The 16,085-nt window shown below is 38.7% G+C and overlaps 1 protein-coding gene across 9 annotated transcripts in view; it reads right to left on the bottom strand.

The window, feature by feature from the left end:
• CEP112 (centrosomal protein 112) overlaps positions 1 to 16,085 on the bottom strand; it is a 411,978-nt gene that overhangs the window by 290,833 nt on the left and 105,060 nt on the right. For all 9 annotated transcript variants that reach the window (XM_084837487.1, XM_084837488.1, XM_084837483.1 and 6 more), the window contains 3 exons: positions 13,061 to 13,160; positions 9,394 to 9,512; positions 7,125 to 7,268 (listed from right to left, as the gene is read on the bottom strand). In XM_084837487.1, coding sequence (XP_084693613.1) covers positions 7,125 to 7,268; positions 9,394 to 9,512; positions 13,061 to 13,160 — 363 coding nt within the window. The remainder of the gene's footprint in view (positions 1 to 7,124; positions 7,269 to 9,393; positions 9,513 to 13,060; positions 13,161 to 16,085) is intronic.

Below are 16,085 nucleotides of genomic sequence, written 5' to 3'. Positions count from 1 at the left end.
ATTTCTTGCCATATTTATCATTACCTATGACAAGGCTAGAATGCTACTATTTTTTCAATTCAATTTTCATTAACAACAGAATCTAAAGTTTGAGTGGGATTTATAAGCAACATCAAACAAATAATCACTTCTCTAAACATGACCCATTGATGAAAAATGTCCAAAGGAACATGCTGATTTTTTAGCATAAAACCATTTGCCTTACAACTCTATGTACAAAATTCATCTCATAAGTGGCCCAAAAGGAGGACACTGAGACACAAAGCCTTGAATGCAACCACCTGGGTGAAGAAGAGAGAGACACTTCTGCAATGGAATTAGTAGTCTGTGTTAACATCTGCCTAAAATTAAGAAAGTGGGTGATGAAGGACCATGAAAGATGAGAAACCTTCCCATCTGGGTAAGGAATGATCTCAGATTCTGGCTGTCCAATTTTAAGGCGCCCCCCCCCCCGCCCCGGTAGAGCCAGTACACCAATTTGATCTGTGTCCAGTCCACTATCCGCCAAGTACTACTAGATCTTTTCACCCTGGCCAAATCTACCACCATTCCATTTTGCACATCTAGGAACAGAGCTGTTTTACACCGAGTCCAACCACTGGTCCATCTACCCTAGTTTTGTTGACACTGACTGACAGTTGCTTTCAGGATTTCAGGGAGGATTCTTTTCTCGCCCTACCTGGAGATGACAGGAATTGAATGTGGAACCTTCTGCATGCAAAGCATGCACTCTACAACCTAGGTACAGCCCCCGTAAATCTATAAGCCCAAAGTCATTACCTGTGCCCACTTTGCGATAAAATTGAGCAGGGGGTTGGACTCGATGGCCTTGTAGGCCCCTTCCAACCCTACTATAATTCTATGAAAACTCCTGACACCATAACAATGATGCTATGACAGTTCAAAGAAAGCTTTCACTGTCTTGGTGAAAGAGATGATAATGACACAGAAAGTGACAACCACACCACAACATAATCTGCATAATAAATTCACATTTATTTATTTATTTATTAGATTTACATCCTGCATTTCCGCTAAAATAGTGCTCAAGGCATGTACCTCTATGTGAACATATGGAAGCTACTAGTGGCACTAAAAATAAAATTATCATTTATTTAAACTGATTTATGTTTAAATAAATTCTCACAATCAAAATACTTAGTATTTATAGAGTGCATTTCAAATGTTCACAGTGTTTCATACAGATTAACTCAATTGTTATTGCAACAGCCCTGTAAGGAAGAGCCAACATTACTAACAGAACAATAGTTTGTCTAAGACTACCTAGTGAGTTCATGGCTAAAGTGTGGTCTGAACCAGTAATGGAAGGAAGTTACACTTATTCTTGTCCTGCTTCTTCTGTCCTCTGTCCTTCTACTAACTAGGTTTGGAAAAGTGTGAATACAAAAAAGGCTAGGGCAGGGTTGGGTAACCTCTGGCCCTCCAGATGGTGTTGAACTACAACTACCATCATCCCTAGCCAGTGACCATGCTGATGGGAGTTGGGAGTCCAGCTACAGAAAATCATAAGAAAGGAGAAGAGAAATAAAAGAAACTGTAAAAAAAATAGGATACGTTTCTGGAGCAAAATAAGGAGCTTGATGAAGTCTCACCTAACATTCTGATAAGCAAAGCCCATCTGGGGGCTCCTCCTCCTCCTCGACTGTCTACTTAGTTTGGCTCAGCCTTCTGGAACAAAGAGAAGGGGCTGGTTTCCAGACAGAAATTATTTGCTGACACCCAAAAGTGGCTGAGGGTTTTCCAATAGCTCTGCCTTCTAGTTCGTCCTGTCCACATGTGTCCTTTTCCTTCCTTCTATCTTCTCCCGAGCCTGAGGAATGTGAAAATATCCAGATAGTCCAGCTTTTAGAAATCATTCTGCTGCTGCAACAGCTGCTGGTGAACAGGTGAGAGGCAAGAGCCATATTATTGTTCCTGGGTGCTCCCTTACCCGATCTCAAACCTCTAATAGGTGGAGGTTTACATTACCACTGCTATCTTGAGATACAAGAGCTGGTGGTACAGTTGGGTTGTAATATGACACACTGGCCTAGCAGCATCCCCCAAAACAAAGAGTTGATTAGAGCATTTTTGTTTATCCTTATGGCAACTCAATCTACAAACCCCACACACTGTAAAAACAGACGGCCTGATGCTCTTGTGTCAAACTTTTGCCTTTACTATTGTTGAATATTGTTGCTTACTCCTGTTGCTATCTTCCCTTCTCCACAAGCACCACTCCTGTAGTCTCCATTCTGTTGCACTTCTGACCAGAGGCTCTTCTCATTCCTCCTTCCAAAAGCAGAATTTCCCAATCTTTATGGGACTTCGGGCACTAATCCTGACCCATCCTCTCCAAAAAAAGTTGCAAACCTCAGTGGTAAACTTCCCTCTCCAGTCAACAATCAGCCCCCACTCCCTGTAATGGTGCTGCTCTAAGTGGAAGGTGGCCTCAGGACCAAGATATAAAGTGTGAGAATTAGGAGTGACATGCAAGTACCCCACTGCTAACTGCATTGACATGGACTCTACATTGACACGGACTATGAGCAAAGCACAGCTGCAAACCAGCCAGAGATAGAAATTTCAGAAGGAACTTAATTTCTGGCAACAATTGTAAAGCCAAATTTATATAGTTGACAAACTTTTGTAAAATGTGGTTTGATTTCTAAAACCTTAAGTACACCTTCTAAAGGTATAAGATATCCAACCAATACATCTAGCCTGCATCAGAAGTTATAAAGGTTCAAAAACTGAGACATTAAAAAGTCATGAGCATTTGCTACACAGGACAGGGGTGGGGGGACAGAGGACTAAACATTCATCTCTGTCACTTAATATAGAAATCTTGAAAAGCACAAGGTGATTATGCAACTTTTTTCTTACAGTGTGGCATGAGCTGTATGAAAAGAAGTTGCATAATCAAATATGTTACCACAAGAAATGTAATGTATTAACTGTCCCTGTGTGCCCAGGAGTTATTTAATGCTTTAAAGGGATAAAAGCAAAAACATCAGGAAAAATAGTTCCTCACTGGGAATTATCTTAATTCTACTAGAAAAATACAGTTATATTAAAAAAAGGAAAAAGCTAGGGTCCAAAATGTATAAAAAAGAAGCTTTCTTTATTTCTGCTACCTCAACACTAAGACCAAGAGTAATGTGTAACTCTGCTATAAAACAGAGAACACTGGAATAGTAGTTCCCCATCCACCCCACACAATGACTCCGTCCCCCGTTACTCAGACCAACACAAAAAAGGCATCACTTCACATTGTGAAACAATAATTTCCGTGAAAAGTGGCACACACAGTTCCAGTTATCATGTAATGGCAAATCGTAGGTTAATTAACCCAACACATGAGTGTGAGTAAGTGAGCCAGTACACTGCCTCCAGCAAGCTCTTCAGTTACGCTTTTAATCACAACGTACCATCAGCTAGGTCACAGGTTGTACAGCATGACGGGCAAACCTAAACAACCCAGCAGTTAGGATCTAAGAAACCCAGTGGTAATCCCATTGTTTGCTGTTGGATTAGCCACTGTGTTGTTTAGCCCCTAAACAACCCAGCGTTCTGGGTTCACACATCACGCTGTATGACCTACGACCCAACAAATCATAGGCGTAAGGATAATCCTAATCATAGGATTAAAAGCGTAAGTGAGGAGCATGCTGGAGGCAGTGCATTCCCTCACTCCTGCTTGTGCATGGCAAATCGTCAGTTAATTAACACATGATTTGCCATTGCATAAGAACTGGCCCATAGCTTCTAGAGACTTGCTGAGTTTCAGGTGCTACAGCACAACTAGCCTTGAAATATATACCCTAATAAATACACACAAACACCCCCCAAACAAAGAAAAATGACTCCTTCACTCTCTCCAATAAATTGATTGAATATCAGAAAAAGACCATGTCAGAGAAAAAGGAAAATACAGTGTTTAGCCTAACTCTTTTGAAAATGAATTAATGAAATACAAATGCAATGGCCTATGCAAACAATACAAAAGTGATTGAGCTTCCAATTCTCATTTAACATAAAATGTATAATTAAAATTCATCCTTCATAAAATTTCCAGTAATTACCTTTGACTTCTTACTCAGATTACAGAATCACTTTTCTAATCCACTGACACATTCAACTTACTTGCTCAAATTTTCTTAGCTGCTGTTGCAAATAATGCAACTTGATAGGATATACATTCATATTCATAAAAAGTAAGTATACCAGTATATCATTTATTAACCACCCAGGACACTGACACACATAATGGGATAGAAATTTTGTTCTGGGAGGGCCTATAAATAGATAAAGCAATAAATAGGCTACATCATATATGCAACTGCCTCCACAGATACATGATCTCTGCCTTACAACATGCTGGGAGTTGTAGTCTAACACATCTGGAGGACACCAGTTTGAGAAAGGTTGCCTTACAGGAATATGACGGTATGTGCCTTCCAAAGAATTAATGAAATGAATAAGAGATCAGAGCTGAACAGATTTATCATACCTAAACTTGAGCTTATCTTGCCCCCATGTTATTTAATATCTACATGAAACTCCTGAGTGTAGTCATCTGGGAATTTGGGCTTCAGTGTCAACAGTATATGGACAGCATACAGTTCTAGTGAGGAGGTTGTTCAAGCAGTTGTCTGTAGATAGTTTGGAGATTGGAATGAAGGCCAACCAGCTGAAGCTTAATCCAGACAAGACCGAGATACTGTGGGTTGGGAAGCCAACTGATCTGGGTAGAGGAGTGCAACGGGTTCTGGATGGTATTGCACTTTCCCTGAAGGGCCAAGCTCACAGTTGGGAGCTTCTGGATTCAGCACTGTCTGTGGAAGCACAGATGGAAGCAATGGCTAGGAATTCCTTTTACCAGTTTAGGCTGGTATGCCAGTTGCAACCCTACCAAAAGGAAATGGATTTATAGGGACTGGGCCTTTTCAATGGTGCCCCATAAATCTGTGGAACTCACTTTTGATCTTTAAAAGGGCTTTGAATATCCACTTCTTTTGACTGGCTTTTAATTAAGAAGTTCTCATTGACAGGCTTATTTTACCTTTGTGCTGGTTTGAACTGGGGTTTAAGTGGTTTTACAAGGCTGTTGGCCTTGTAAATGTTTTTTAATGTTGATATTTATAATTTGGGTTGAATTTCTGCAATACTTTGGAGACTGTGTTTTATGATTTTATACTGTAAGTCTCCTTGAGAGGATTTGTCGTGAAAGGTGGCCTAAAAATATGTTAAATAACTAAGTTTAAACATTACATACTAAGAACACTAAAACTGGAAAATATCATCAAACATCTGGTCAGCTATAGAAAGAAATCCACACCATATATCGAAGAAACCCACTTAATGAATGTTTCAATGATACAGCTATACTCAGTCCTGAAGAGCAGTTCCTGATTAGCTATATCAGCATAAAAGTCAAGACACGTTTTGTGCCCCTGCAGGATTAAATCTCTACAGAACTGAAAAGCAGTGAAAAAACTGTAGCTGGAGCAGATCTTGATGCACTGGACTACTATGGCCCTTTCATGATAAAGATGTTACACTAATCTACAATATATTTCAGTATATTGTAGATTAGGGAGTATGACCAAAACAAACATGGAAGCAAAGTAAAAACTTGTGTGACTTGGGGAGGAAGGGGAAAAGAATTGAAAACAATAGTGCAGGAGTCTCCAGCATGGCACCAGCAGGGGCCTCCAATGGCATCCATGAAGCTCTCCACTCCCTGCCCCCTTTAATTTTTTTTTAATAAAAATCTTGAAAAACATTAGGGTGCCAGGTTTTCCTTCCTATTCCTGAACCTGCTGCTGATCAACTGTATGGCGGGCAGACAGAGAAGGAAAAAATTGCTTCCAGACCACACACAATCTTCTTCCGCCCACACAAACTGTCACCCTTTGTGCATGCACGCTCGCTCTCTCTCTCCACTTCCAGGCTCTAGCCTTGCTATTTCTCTCCTGCCAACCTCTTTCCTCATTATTTCCCTTCCCCAGACCTAGCTGCCTACTTTCTCTTCCTTCCTAGCCCCTAGCCTTGCTCTTTCTCTCCACTCACCCTTTTATCCTGCTGTTTCTCTCCACTCCCAGCCTCTGGCCTCACTATTTCCTCCACCACCACCCTTTACCTCTGTTTCTCCCCTCCCCCAGCTTCTAGCCTTGCTTTCTCTCCTCCCATGTCTTTCCCTCACTGTTTCTCCCCTTCCTAGACTCTAGCCTTGCGCTTTCTTTCCCCTGCTATCCCTTTGTCTTGCTATTTCCCCCTTCCTCCCAGTCACTAGCCTTGCTCTTTTTTTCTCTTCCCAGCCCCTTCTCATATTCTCCTTGCATGCACACATACACCAGGGCACCTTCCTAGGTGGTGGCTCTGATGGCAAAAGAGGTAAGTGTGCCAGGTGGGCAACAGAGTGGCTGAGGCTGGGGTCAAGGTAGGGACAACTTTTTCTTTCCTTTTGGGGCTAGAGGTATTTTCTTTTCCTTTGAGGCTTGAAAAAGCTGTGTGCATGGATAAGATGAGCAGAACAATCCTATATAGGCCTACTCAGAAGTAATTCCCACTGAGTTCCATGTAAACATACATAGGATTAAATGGGTATTTTGTTGTGCTTCTATGGGGTCAAAGATGTGGGTTGGCTTTGGAGTTCAGACCCTCCCTCTGCTTGTACTCAGTTTCTTGAGTGAATTACCTGCCTTTTGACTAGCCAGGCTGCCAAGACAGCCATGATGTGATTAGCCACACCTTCCATGGGAACCATTTTGTCGTGGTGCCCACAGCAGTTTCTTAAATTCCCCAAAGTACCGATAGGTCCAAAAAGGTTGGACCCATTCGCACATTACAGTTGGAAACAATGTAACAGCATTTCGTTTAACTGTCCCTTCAATAAAGCAATGTTTGTGTTTCCAGTACTATAAGAACATGAACATAATTTTCACGCTAGTAATAATTAGGCATATTTTTATGACAGGAATAAATATTTTACCTGAACTCTTCTTTCAAATAATAGCTGTCTGTAACAGTATCCTTCAAATAAATCAGCACTAAAATATGCTGTTTCATGACACCCGTATAATGCAAATATGTACCTGTAGTCAATATACAAAACTTACAGTTGCTTTCGTTTGTGCCAAATATTCTTCTTCCATTTTACTTAGACGTGCATTTGTATCCTCCAGCAATTCCTGTATATTTTCTGTGTGCTTCTTCTGAAGATCAAACTTTTCCTTCTCCATTTCAGCCACAGCATTATGGAGCTATACACATACACAAATTAGAATTCCATACAGCAGTTGCCTAAACTACAGTAGATATGTATTATATAATTTAAAAATATGATTTCCATATGTATAGGATATCTGTGTCATTTCCTAACACATTACTCTATTTGTACCATTCTATAAACATTTACCTGCAGTTATAGCTAAAGCGATAGGGAGGAAAAGGAAGGTTAAAGATGAGAAATATTGGGAAGTTTCTTCTTCCCCTTCCACTGCCTCAGATATCCTAGCCAAAGCAGCCAACCATTCCATTTGTGAGGAAAGAAAGGTTAAAAAGGCAATACTGAAGCACAAGTATCATGCAGTGCTCTATTCTCCTGGTGAGGCAGATCAGGCCAATCTCTTAACAGAGATTCTATAAATGCTCATGCAGTCAATAGAACAATTCAGCCACAGCTACATAGGTAACAGGCTCTATGTGTCACTGAATACTGAGGAAGAGAAAGCCATTTCCCTGCAAGATGCAACTGCGGCTATGTTCAGATGTTACTATGCTTCAGGTGTGCTTAAAGTACATGTAAATCCTATTAAGAATGATGTACAGCATGATGTACCAAACCAGCACAATAACACAAGTCTCAAACTAATGCACAATTGTATGTCTAACTATAATGGTTTATACTCGCCTTGACCAACTCGGTGCCTTCCAATTGTGTTGAACTACAACTCCCAGTAACCATGCTTACTTTATACCAAGAGATCTGCAGAGGATCAGGTTGGAGAAGCTTTGTTTGTGCCTATCTTCTAAAAACTTGTAAAGCTGGGTTCTGTTGGGCTCCCATTCAGAGGTAATTCCAAAAGTTATAATATCCCACCTTAAAGAATGATGCAATCAACCCTCTCTTCCATTTTATGGCAAAACTCTGCCAGTCTCCCAATAGCCACAGTTTGCTATGGTAAGATGTTGACCATGATTTCAATAATCCAAGGATTTCAAAACTGGCTTTGAAGCTGATTTCAAATACAAGACTACATGCACACCTGTACCACAGTTAGGGAATTCACACAAAAGAGAGGAGGGACTCGGAGTTAGGAATGTGATCACAGAACCTTATCCCGGTCCTTACTCATGAGATTAAAGAGTTGCCTCCATCAGCTCTGAGAAGGCCCAGCTCTTGCTCTTATTGATTTTAGTTAAGAACATAAGAGCAGCCATGATGGATAAGACCGAAGACCCATGTAGTCCAACATTCTGTTCTCACAGTGGCCAACCAAATGCCTATGGGAACCCCACATGTAGTAGCAAACTCCATGGCTTAAGTACATGCTGTATGAATAAGTACCTTCTTTTATCTGGCCTAAACCTCCCACCATTCACCTGCACTGGATGACCCCAGGTTCTAGTATTATGAAAGAGGGAGACGAGGTTACAAGCACCCAAGAAAGTAGAACCGTTTTCTACTTATGGAAGTACATATGGAAGAAAATGCTCCCTAAGATCTGAAGAGTCTGTATCTAGATGCTCTATATGGGTCACAATAAACTTGTAATCTTTTTAAAAACTCCATATATGTTTCTGGGCATCCACTCAAAAAGCACCTTATAATAAATTGTTTTAAAAATAAAGACTATTTCTGAAGTTCAGTTATGGCATTTTCGTTTTCACACTGGAAGGACAATACTATCACAAAATCCAGAAATTATAAAAAGAATGTCAGGAATTGGAAGCCACATCATATCCCTCATATGATCTTTTAATAATATACTTTTCAATACAGTTTTATATTGTTACACAAAAATATTGTAGCTGAGCAGATTGTGTCCAATCCCAGATGCAACAAAATAATAAAAGTTAATAAAATTACAAGGTTTTCATTTAATCAGAATTACAAGCTCCTTCTGTTTGGAAAAGGTTCATGAAAATTTTATGTAGAACGGAACGGTTTTTAAAATTGATTTTCACTGATTAATTGGTTAATCGATTTTAAAATATTTAGGGCTCAATCCTATGCTGGCTGGGGAATGCTGGGAGTTGTACAATGTTTTTCTGTCTAAACGTGTATAGGATTGCACCCTTAATCCGCCAAAAAGATTCTCCCAATTAACCAGGCAGCAGAATGTATATTCTCCTACATTTTCAACAGCAAGAAATATCAGTTACCCTTTTCTCCCATTCATTGTTCAGGGAATCTGTACTTTGTTCACACAACTTTTTTAACTCCATGATTTGTTCTTCCTTAGCTTCTCTAACGACTTGTGACTCACGGACAAGCATCTGAACTGTCAGAAAATAAAAAAACAAGAAGAAACAATACATGAGATGACCTTCGAGCTATTCCATCAGGCAAAGAGATATAATCAGATGAGTGTTCAAGCTGATCCCACTTTGTTTTAAAGCATTATTTAATTTTTATGTGTGAAAATTGCCCTTGACTGTATTTTTTTTTTAAAACTCTGAATGATAAACAATTATTTTTCCTTCAAAGTATTTCAGGATAATTTCTCACCATAAGGGTAATCATGTATTGAGAGGCTGATGAGTTACATGGTCAAGATCTAAATAATTACTTTAATTGTATCCAAGATACATGCCTAATAGGGATTTTTAAAGCTTTTTCACTATGATTAATGGTCCACCTTGCCATATGATAAACTGCTTTTGTAAGTCTCCTCAGTTTCAGAACTGGTATGGCATATGATATGAGGGGCTAGTACTAAAACACACACAATCCCAAGGCCCTTGAGTAATTTCAACCTTACTATCAAGCAACCAAAAAGTTGAACGAAGCATATGACACTGCTAACAGCAAGACAGCAGTGTAATACAGGGAAGAATAAGTGCTAAATCGAAAGCCCTCTCAGGCTTGCACCATCCAGAACTGAAAGGGGTCTTATCTTTTCTTTTGCTGGTCTGCTTTTTAATTTTCTTTCCCTCTGGTCTCAGTGGGAGGTAAAATACGGAGCTGGTGCATTTTTCCCCCATTAGAGAGGCATGTCTGGGAAATGAAGGGGTTTTAGATCATGCAATCTGTTCTGGCATGTCCCTAGAACATCCCTTCTTGTCCCCAACTGCTTCACTGTCAGGGTAGGCACAGTGGCAGAGCTTTCCGCCACCATCCAGGGAGGGCGTTGAAAGGCAGACCTCCCTCTCTGCATATCCATGATATGCTATGGCCCAACTTATGGAAAAGATCCGACAGACCTACAAACTGCTGTATAAGAAGATGATAGCACTCAGGGTGCAACAGGTGGAAATTAAGAATGTATCTTAATCTTATATTTCTTAAAAAATGGATTACAAATTTTTAACTTGGAACATTAATGGGGCGAATGCTCCTCAAAAGAGAAAGAAAGTATTTTATTATTACAAAAATTGAAACAAGATATAATAGGCTTACAAGAAACTCATATTAAGAAAGAAGATACCACATATTTAATTAATAAAAAATTAGGTGAAGAATGTATAACTGCAAGCCGAAAAAAGAAAAATGGAGTAGTTTTATATATTAAGCCGCATTTGGGACCGGAATTAGTATTGTCAGATGAACACGGTCGTTTTGTGGGAGTTAAAATTATATTGAATGGTGCATCAATGTTGATTTTAGGGGTTTATGCACCTAACGACCACAAAGCGGAATTTTATGAGGATCTCTTATCCAAACTCGTGGATCTAACTTTTGACAGTTGGTGTTTAATGGGAGATTGGAATGGGGTGATTGCACTTCAAATTGATAGAATATAGGAGAAAAAAATAAAGAGTAATCAAGGGAAATTACCTAAAAGTCTTTTTGAATTGATGGATAATTTGGCTTTAGTAGATGTATGGAGAGATAAAATTGGAAACTCAAAAGAATATTCATATTTTTCAGAAAGACATACATCTTCTTCAAGGATTGATATGATTTTGACAACTAAAGAGTTTGCTATAAATACTGGCAAAATACAAGTTCTACCAAGATCATTTTTGGACCATAACCCTGTATCTATATCATATGTGAAAAGAAGCACTACTTTTAGATGGAGATTGAATGAAATGATATTTCAAAATGAAAGTATAGTGGATGACACTAAAAAGAAATTGAGAGAATTTTTTTAATTGAACCTGGACAAGGGAACAAATATCCGAACAGTATGGGATGCAAGTAAGGCCTATATGAGAGCTTATTTTATACAACAAAATATGCAACTGAAAAAGAAAAGAGAAGGTACAAAATATTCTAAAACAGATAAAGGAGAAAGAAGAATTCCTAAAGAAAAAACTGGGAAAGGGAAGTGTCCTCTGACAGATTAAATAACTCCAACAACAATTGTCGATGTTAACAGTTCAGGATATGTAAAAAAAATTAAACTTTGTAAAACAAAGACATTTTGAATTTGCTAATAAACAAGGAAGATGGTTGGCCTATAAACTTAGAAAGGAAAAAGAAAAGAAAACAACTGTGAAAATACAGTTATACTGTACAAAATGTTGGTCATAATATATTAATTAATGGAAGAGTGGGAAAGTATGTGGGGAAAAGATCTAAAATTTACTTTATGTACAAATCTTAAAGATAATTTTTATAAGATGATGTATAGATGGTATATGTCACCGTTTAAACTGTCTAAAATGTATAAGGGTGTTTCTGGAAAATGTTAGAAATGCGAAGATCAGGATGGAACGTTTTATCATTTATGGTGGCCTTGTAAAAAAGCTAAAATATTTTGGAAACGAATACAGTCTTTAGCTCAAAAGAATATTAAAGACTACTATAGAATTAAAGCCATAAACTTTTTTATTGGGTCTAACAGATAAACACATAAAAGAGAAGGGGGGAAACCTCTTTCTCTACTTGACAACGGCTGCAAGGTCATTGTATGCACAAAAGTGGAAGAACGAAACAATACCAACTGTGAGCGAGTGGATCATGAAAATGATGGAGCTGGCAGAGATGGCAAAATTTACTATTATAATTAAAGAAGGATCAACAACTACATTTATGTTAGATTGGAAACCTTTTATAGAATTTGTGCAAGAAATAGAGAAAAATGATATGTATGCATGTGGATTTTGAACTTTGAGATGGTTAGTTCTCCTTTTTTTGTTGTTAAAAATTAGGAGAGAAATGAGATGATGTCTGTGAACTCAATGTATGATATACAACTAAGATAAGAACTAGAGAATAATAATAAGCATTTGTTGTGTAAGGGGAGCCAAAGGTAGATATCTTACAATCTTAAGAGATATTTTAGTGTATGTGTAGTGTGTGTTTATGTTGTTGTTGTTGTTTCTTTTAAAAAAATAAATTATTATATCCCCCCAAAAAAGATCCGCTATGGCCCCTGGGACATACATGCATTCACATTTATATATCACTGAATATAATAAAATCCCTCAGCAGTTCACAATAAAAATTTAAAATACATTTAGCTATGAATCCTACTTGAAGTCAGCAAGACTTTCAGGGAGCAAATTGAAGAATTAAGTTAGGGATATATCAGGAAAACTAAAGACTAAGGAACAAGTGGACAGATCAGGCAGCATCAGGGCTTGTGGAGAGCTGGAGCACAGCAAAGAAAGGAACACAGGAATGAGGAAGCAGGTCCAAAGTCATGGTATCAAAATGAGTCATGGTACAGGCATTCCAAACAGTAGCCGTTGACTGGGATGCCAACAGCCTCATCTACTGTGAAGCTGATACCAAAGAAAGTTCAAGTGGTCTTTTGTGCCCTAGCAATCCAGGGCAGGATGGGTTTGAGGAGCAACTCCTGATAAAGACCTTGAGCCTCTAGCTCAAGCTGGGATGAACATAACACCACTGGACCCAGAGTACTTTATGCTGCATCACCTTTTTTTTCAAGTTTTTGAATAGTTTCTTCAGCTTCACACTGTTTGGCTTTGTACAGGGTCTTCAGTACCTCAATTTCGTTATTTTTTCTGTCCAAAATCTGTAGCAGAAAATAATGAATGCTTAGTAAACCTACAAAACTGAACAAAAGAAACACCGCAGTATGAATATAACATAGCATAAGCAGGAACCAGAATAAATTTTGTATATTAAAAAAGCTTCCACGTAGTATGTATTTCTCACATAATAAATCTTTGTGAATTGAGAATGCTCTTTAGAGCAACTAAATACCACATAAGCAGGGAATGAATTCAGCTGGTCAAAGCAGCACAAAACTTATTTTTAAAGGGTGGTGCAGTTGTAGTGTAAATGTCCTTTGTGAAAGAAAAACTGGAAAGCAGGGAAAATGTTACACAAAAGACTGATTTTGAGAAGATTTATTTTCCCCAAGGCATCAACATCCCTTCTCAATCATATAAAAAATTTGAAGTCTAACAAGTTCTGAAAGACAACTCTAAAATGCAAGTGTAAGTATTATTGCTAAATACTCGGTTTAAATCCTTTGGGATCCCAGCAAGAAAAGAAAAGAATGTTCATGAACATAGTGAAGAAAACATTCAAGATGAAATGTTTTCTTTACAAAAGAACGAAAAACTGGGTATTCAGTCTACAAACAAAAAATAAAAGGATTTTTCTTTACTTTAGAATACTGTAGAACATCTCATCTGGAGACCCGCTGTGTCAGTCAAAACAAAACACTCATTTCAAAGGAAAAGGAAGGGCAATATTTTAGGTTCTAAACCTATCTTTTGAGAGAACCTCCCCAGAATAGAGTGCTGTACTTATTTAAAACGTTTCTATACCGCCCTATAAACATTAAGATCTCAGGGCGGCATACAGATAAAATCAATGTAAATAGTATAAAACAATATATAAACACCTAAAAACATATTAAACTATTAAACAAGCTAAAACCAGTTAAAATCTAAAACAGCTAAAACAATGTGCTAGGTAGGGAATGCATTTAGCCCTCAAAGGATTTGGTAAAAAGCTACGTTTTTACTTGGCGCCGAATCAAGACCAATGTCGGCGCCAATCGGGCCTCCAAGGGGAGGGCATTCCACAACTGGGGTGCCACAGTAGAGAAGACTCTCTCCCACGTCCCACCATATTGTATGTCTCATACTGGTGGGATGCAGAGGAGGGCCGCTCCAACAGATCTCAGTTCTCGGGCAGGCATATATAGGGAGAGGTGCTCCCTCAAATATTGAGGCCCCAAGCCACTTTGGGCTTTATTTGTGATTGTTAACCAGCTCAAGCTTTTCAGTTAATTCCCCAAATCCTGGGATAATGCATTATTCTCCACACCATACTTTCTGCCAACTATCTCACCTTTATTAACAATATATTCTCTTCTCTTTTATACTCAAATGGTATTTATGGATGCATTTCTACACAATTCAGAATTATGAATAAGCTTTTCTGGCCCCATGCCTTTCTTCTTGTAGTGAATAAATCTTCTATGACTCCTTGAGGCAAAACAACTATCCACCTTCATTGCTTGCAACAATAAAACTTGCTTATTTGCAAAACTGCCGAAGTTTCATTGTACCACACATGGTTATGAGTATTTCAGACAAACCACAAAAAATATGAAATAATGTTCTGCCTCACTGAGTGGCATTCAATTCATGACACTGCAGTTTACTATTCACTCTCAACAATACATAAAATTCATGAAGCAAGGCATTCCCTTCACTGTTATAAATCTGAAAGTCATATACGAAATTATAGTAAAAAAAATAAAAAAAATCTTACAGCAGCAGTATTACAGGCCGGGGAGTGGCAGAGTCCAATAAGCTGGAGCTGTAACTCTTCTTTTAGCGTCCTACCATTCTCAGGCAATTAGGAACTCTTTTAGAAGCCAACCTTCCAATCATGTCCACTTTCCCCCCTCTTTTGTAACCCCAGCTATGCCCCCCATCACCCCTCCCATCAGTTGGGATAGCTGCCAAGGTTATCTTTCATTTTTGTTTTCTTACAAAGCTTGGCTGGCAGGCAAAAGTCAAACAGTAGAGCTGGCTGGAGAGAAAGCTGACCAGGACTCAACTGTGCACATTCTTCCCTGTGGAAACTTCCATTACTGCACCTCCCACTCAACTATCCAGGACACTTTCTCACCTCCAGCTCAGTCCTGAACTCTAACAAAAGTGAACCTTAACTGAGATTCTTATTACCTCTGACATCTACCCTAATATCAATGTTGCCTCATTACTGCAAAGGGTGTCGTTTCAGGCTGTACGCCTTTCAGACGCTCAGGTTGTGCCAACCTCTCCACTTCCTGCTTACTCTTTCAAAACTTACATACTCTCATCTTCAACACTGACAAGTATAAATCAACCAAATATGCATCTGTCTAAATATTCTTTTTAATGAGTATTTGCTATTTCATATTTTGGGATTAAACACGCAGGTCTATGACCGTTAGAGAAACGAAAGATTTTAAAAGCTGCTAAAATCCTCTAAATTATTCGAACAGTGGAGTGAATAATTCCACTAATAATTCCAACGGCCATTAGAGAAACAAAAGATTTGAAATGCTGCCAAAATCCTCTAAATTATTCGAACAAATTAACCTCTGATTTTATCCTGCAAAATGATAGGCTCCTATTCACTCCTATTCACTCCACTGGAATTGAGAGCAACAGGTACTATAACCGAGTTACTTAATACTTGTTGGAGTCCCATTTCATTTATTGTAAGACAAATGGTATGGGATCCAGCGTTGTGCAAGCATAAGAAGTTCTGTCAGTCCTGTTGTTCTATTAATTCTTGCAAAAAGCTAGTGGATCACTGTGTGACATTGTGCAAGACATTGTGCATGACACTTCACAACACCATGCACAAATGGAAGCACTTCATAGGAACATAGGAAGATGCAAATGAAAGGGCAGGTCATGGCCCTTCCAGAAACCAGCATTTTCATTTGCTTTTGGACTTGCCTCAAATCACTATATCGCAGCTG

This window comes from Heloderma suspectum, chromosome 2 (genome assembly GCF_057233095.1).
Source record: "Heloderma suspectum isolate Gila_16-S chromosome 2, 16-S_ref, whole genome shotgun sequence".
Lineage (NCBI taxonomy): Eukaryota > Metazoa > Chordata > Lepidosauria > Squamata > Helodermatidae > Heloderma > Heloderma suspectum.
The sequence above is the reverse complement of the archived record's forward strand: the minus strand, read 5'-3'. Positions and strand labels throughout refer to the sequence as shown.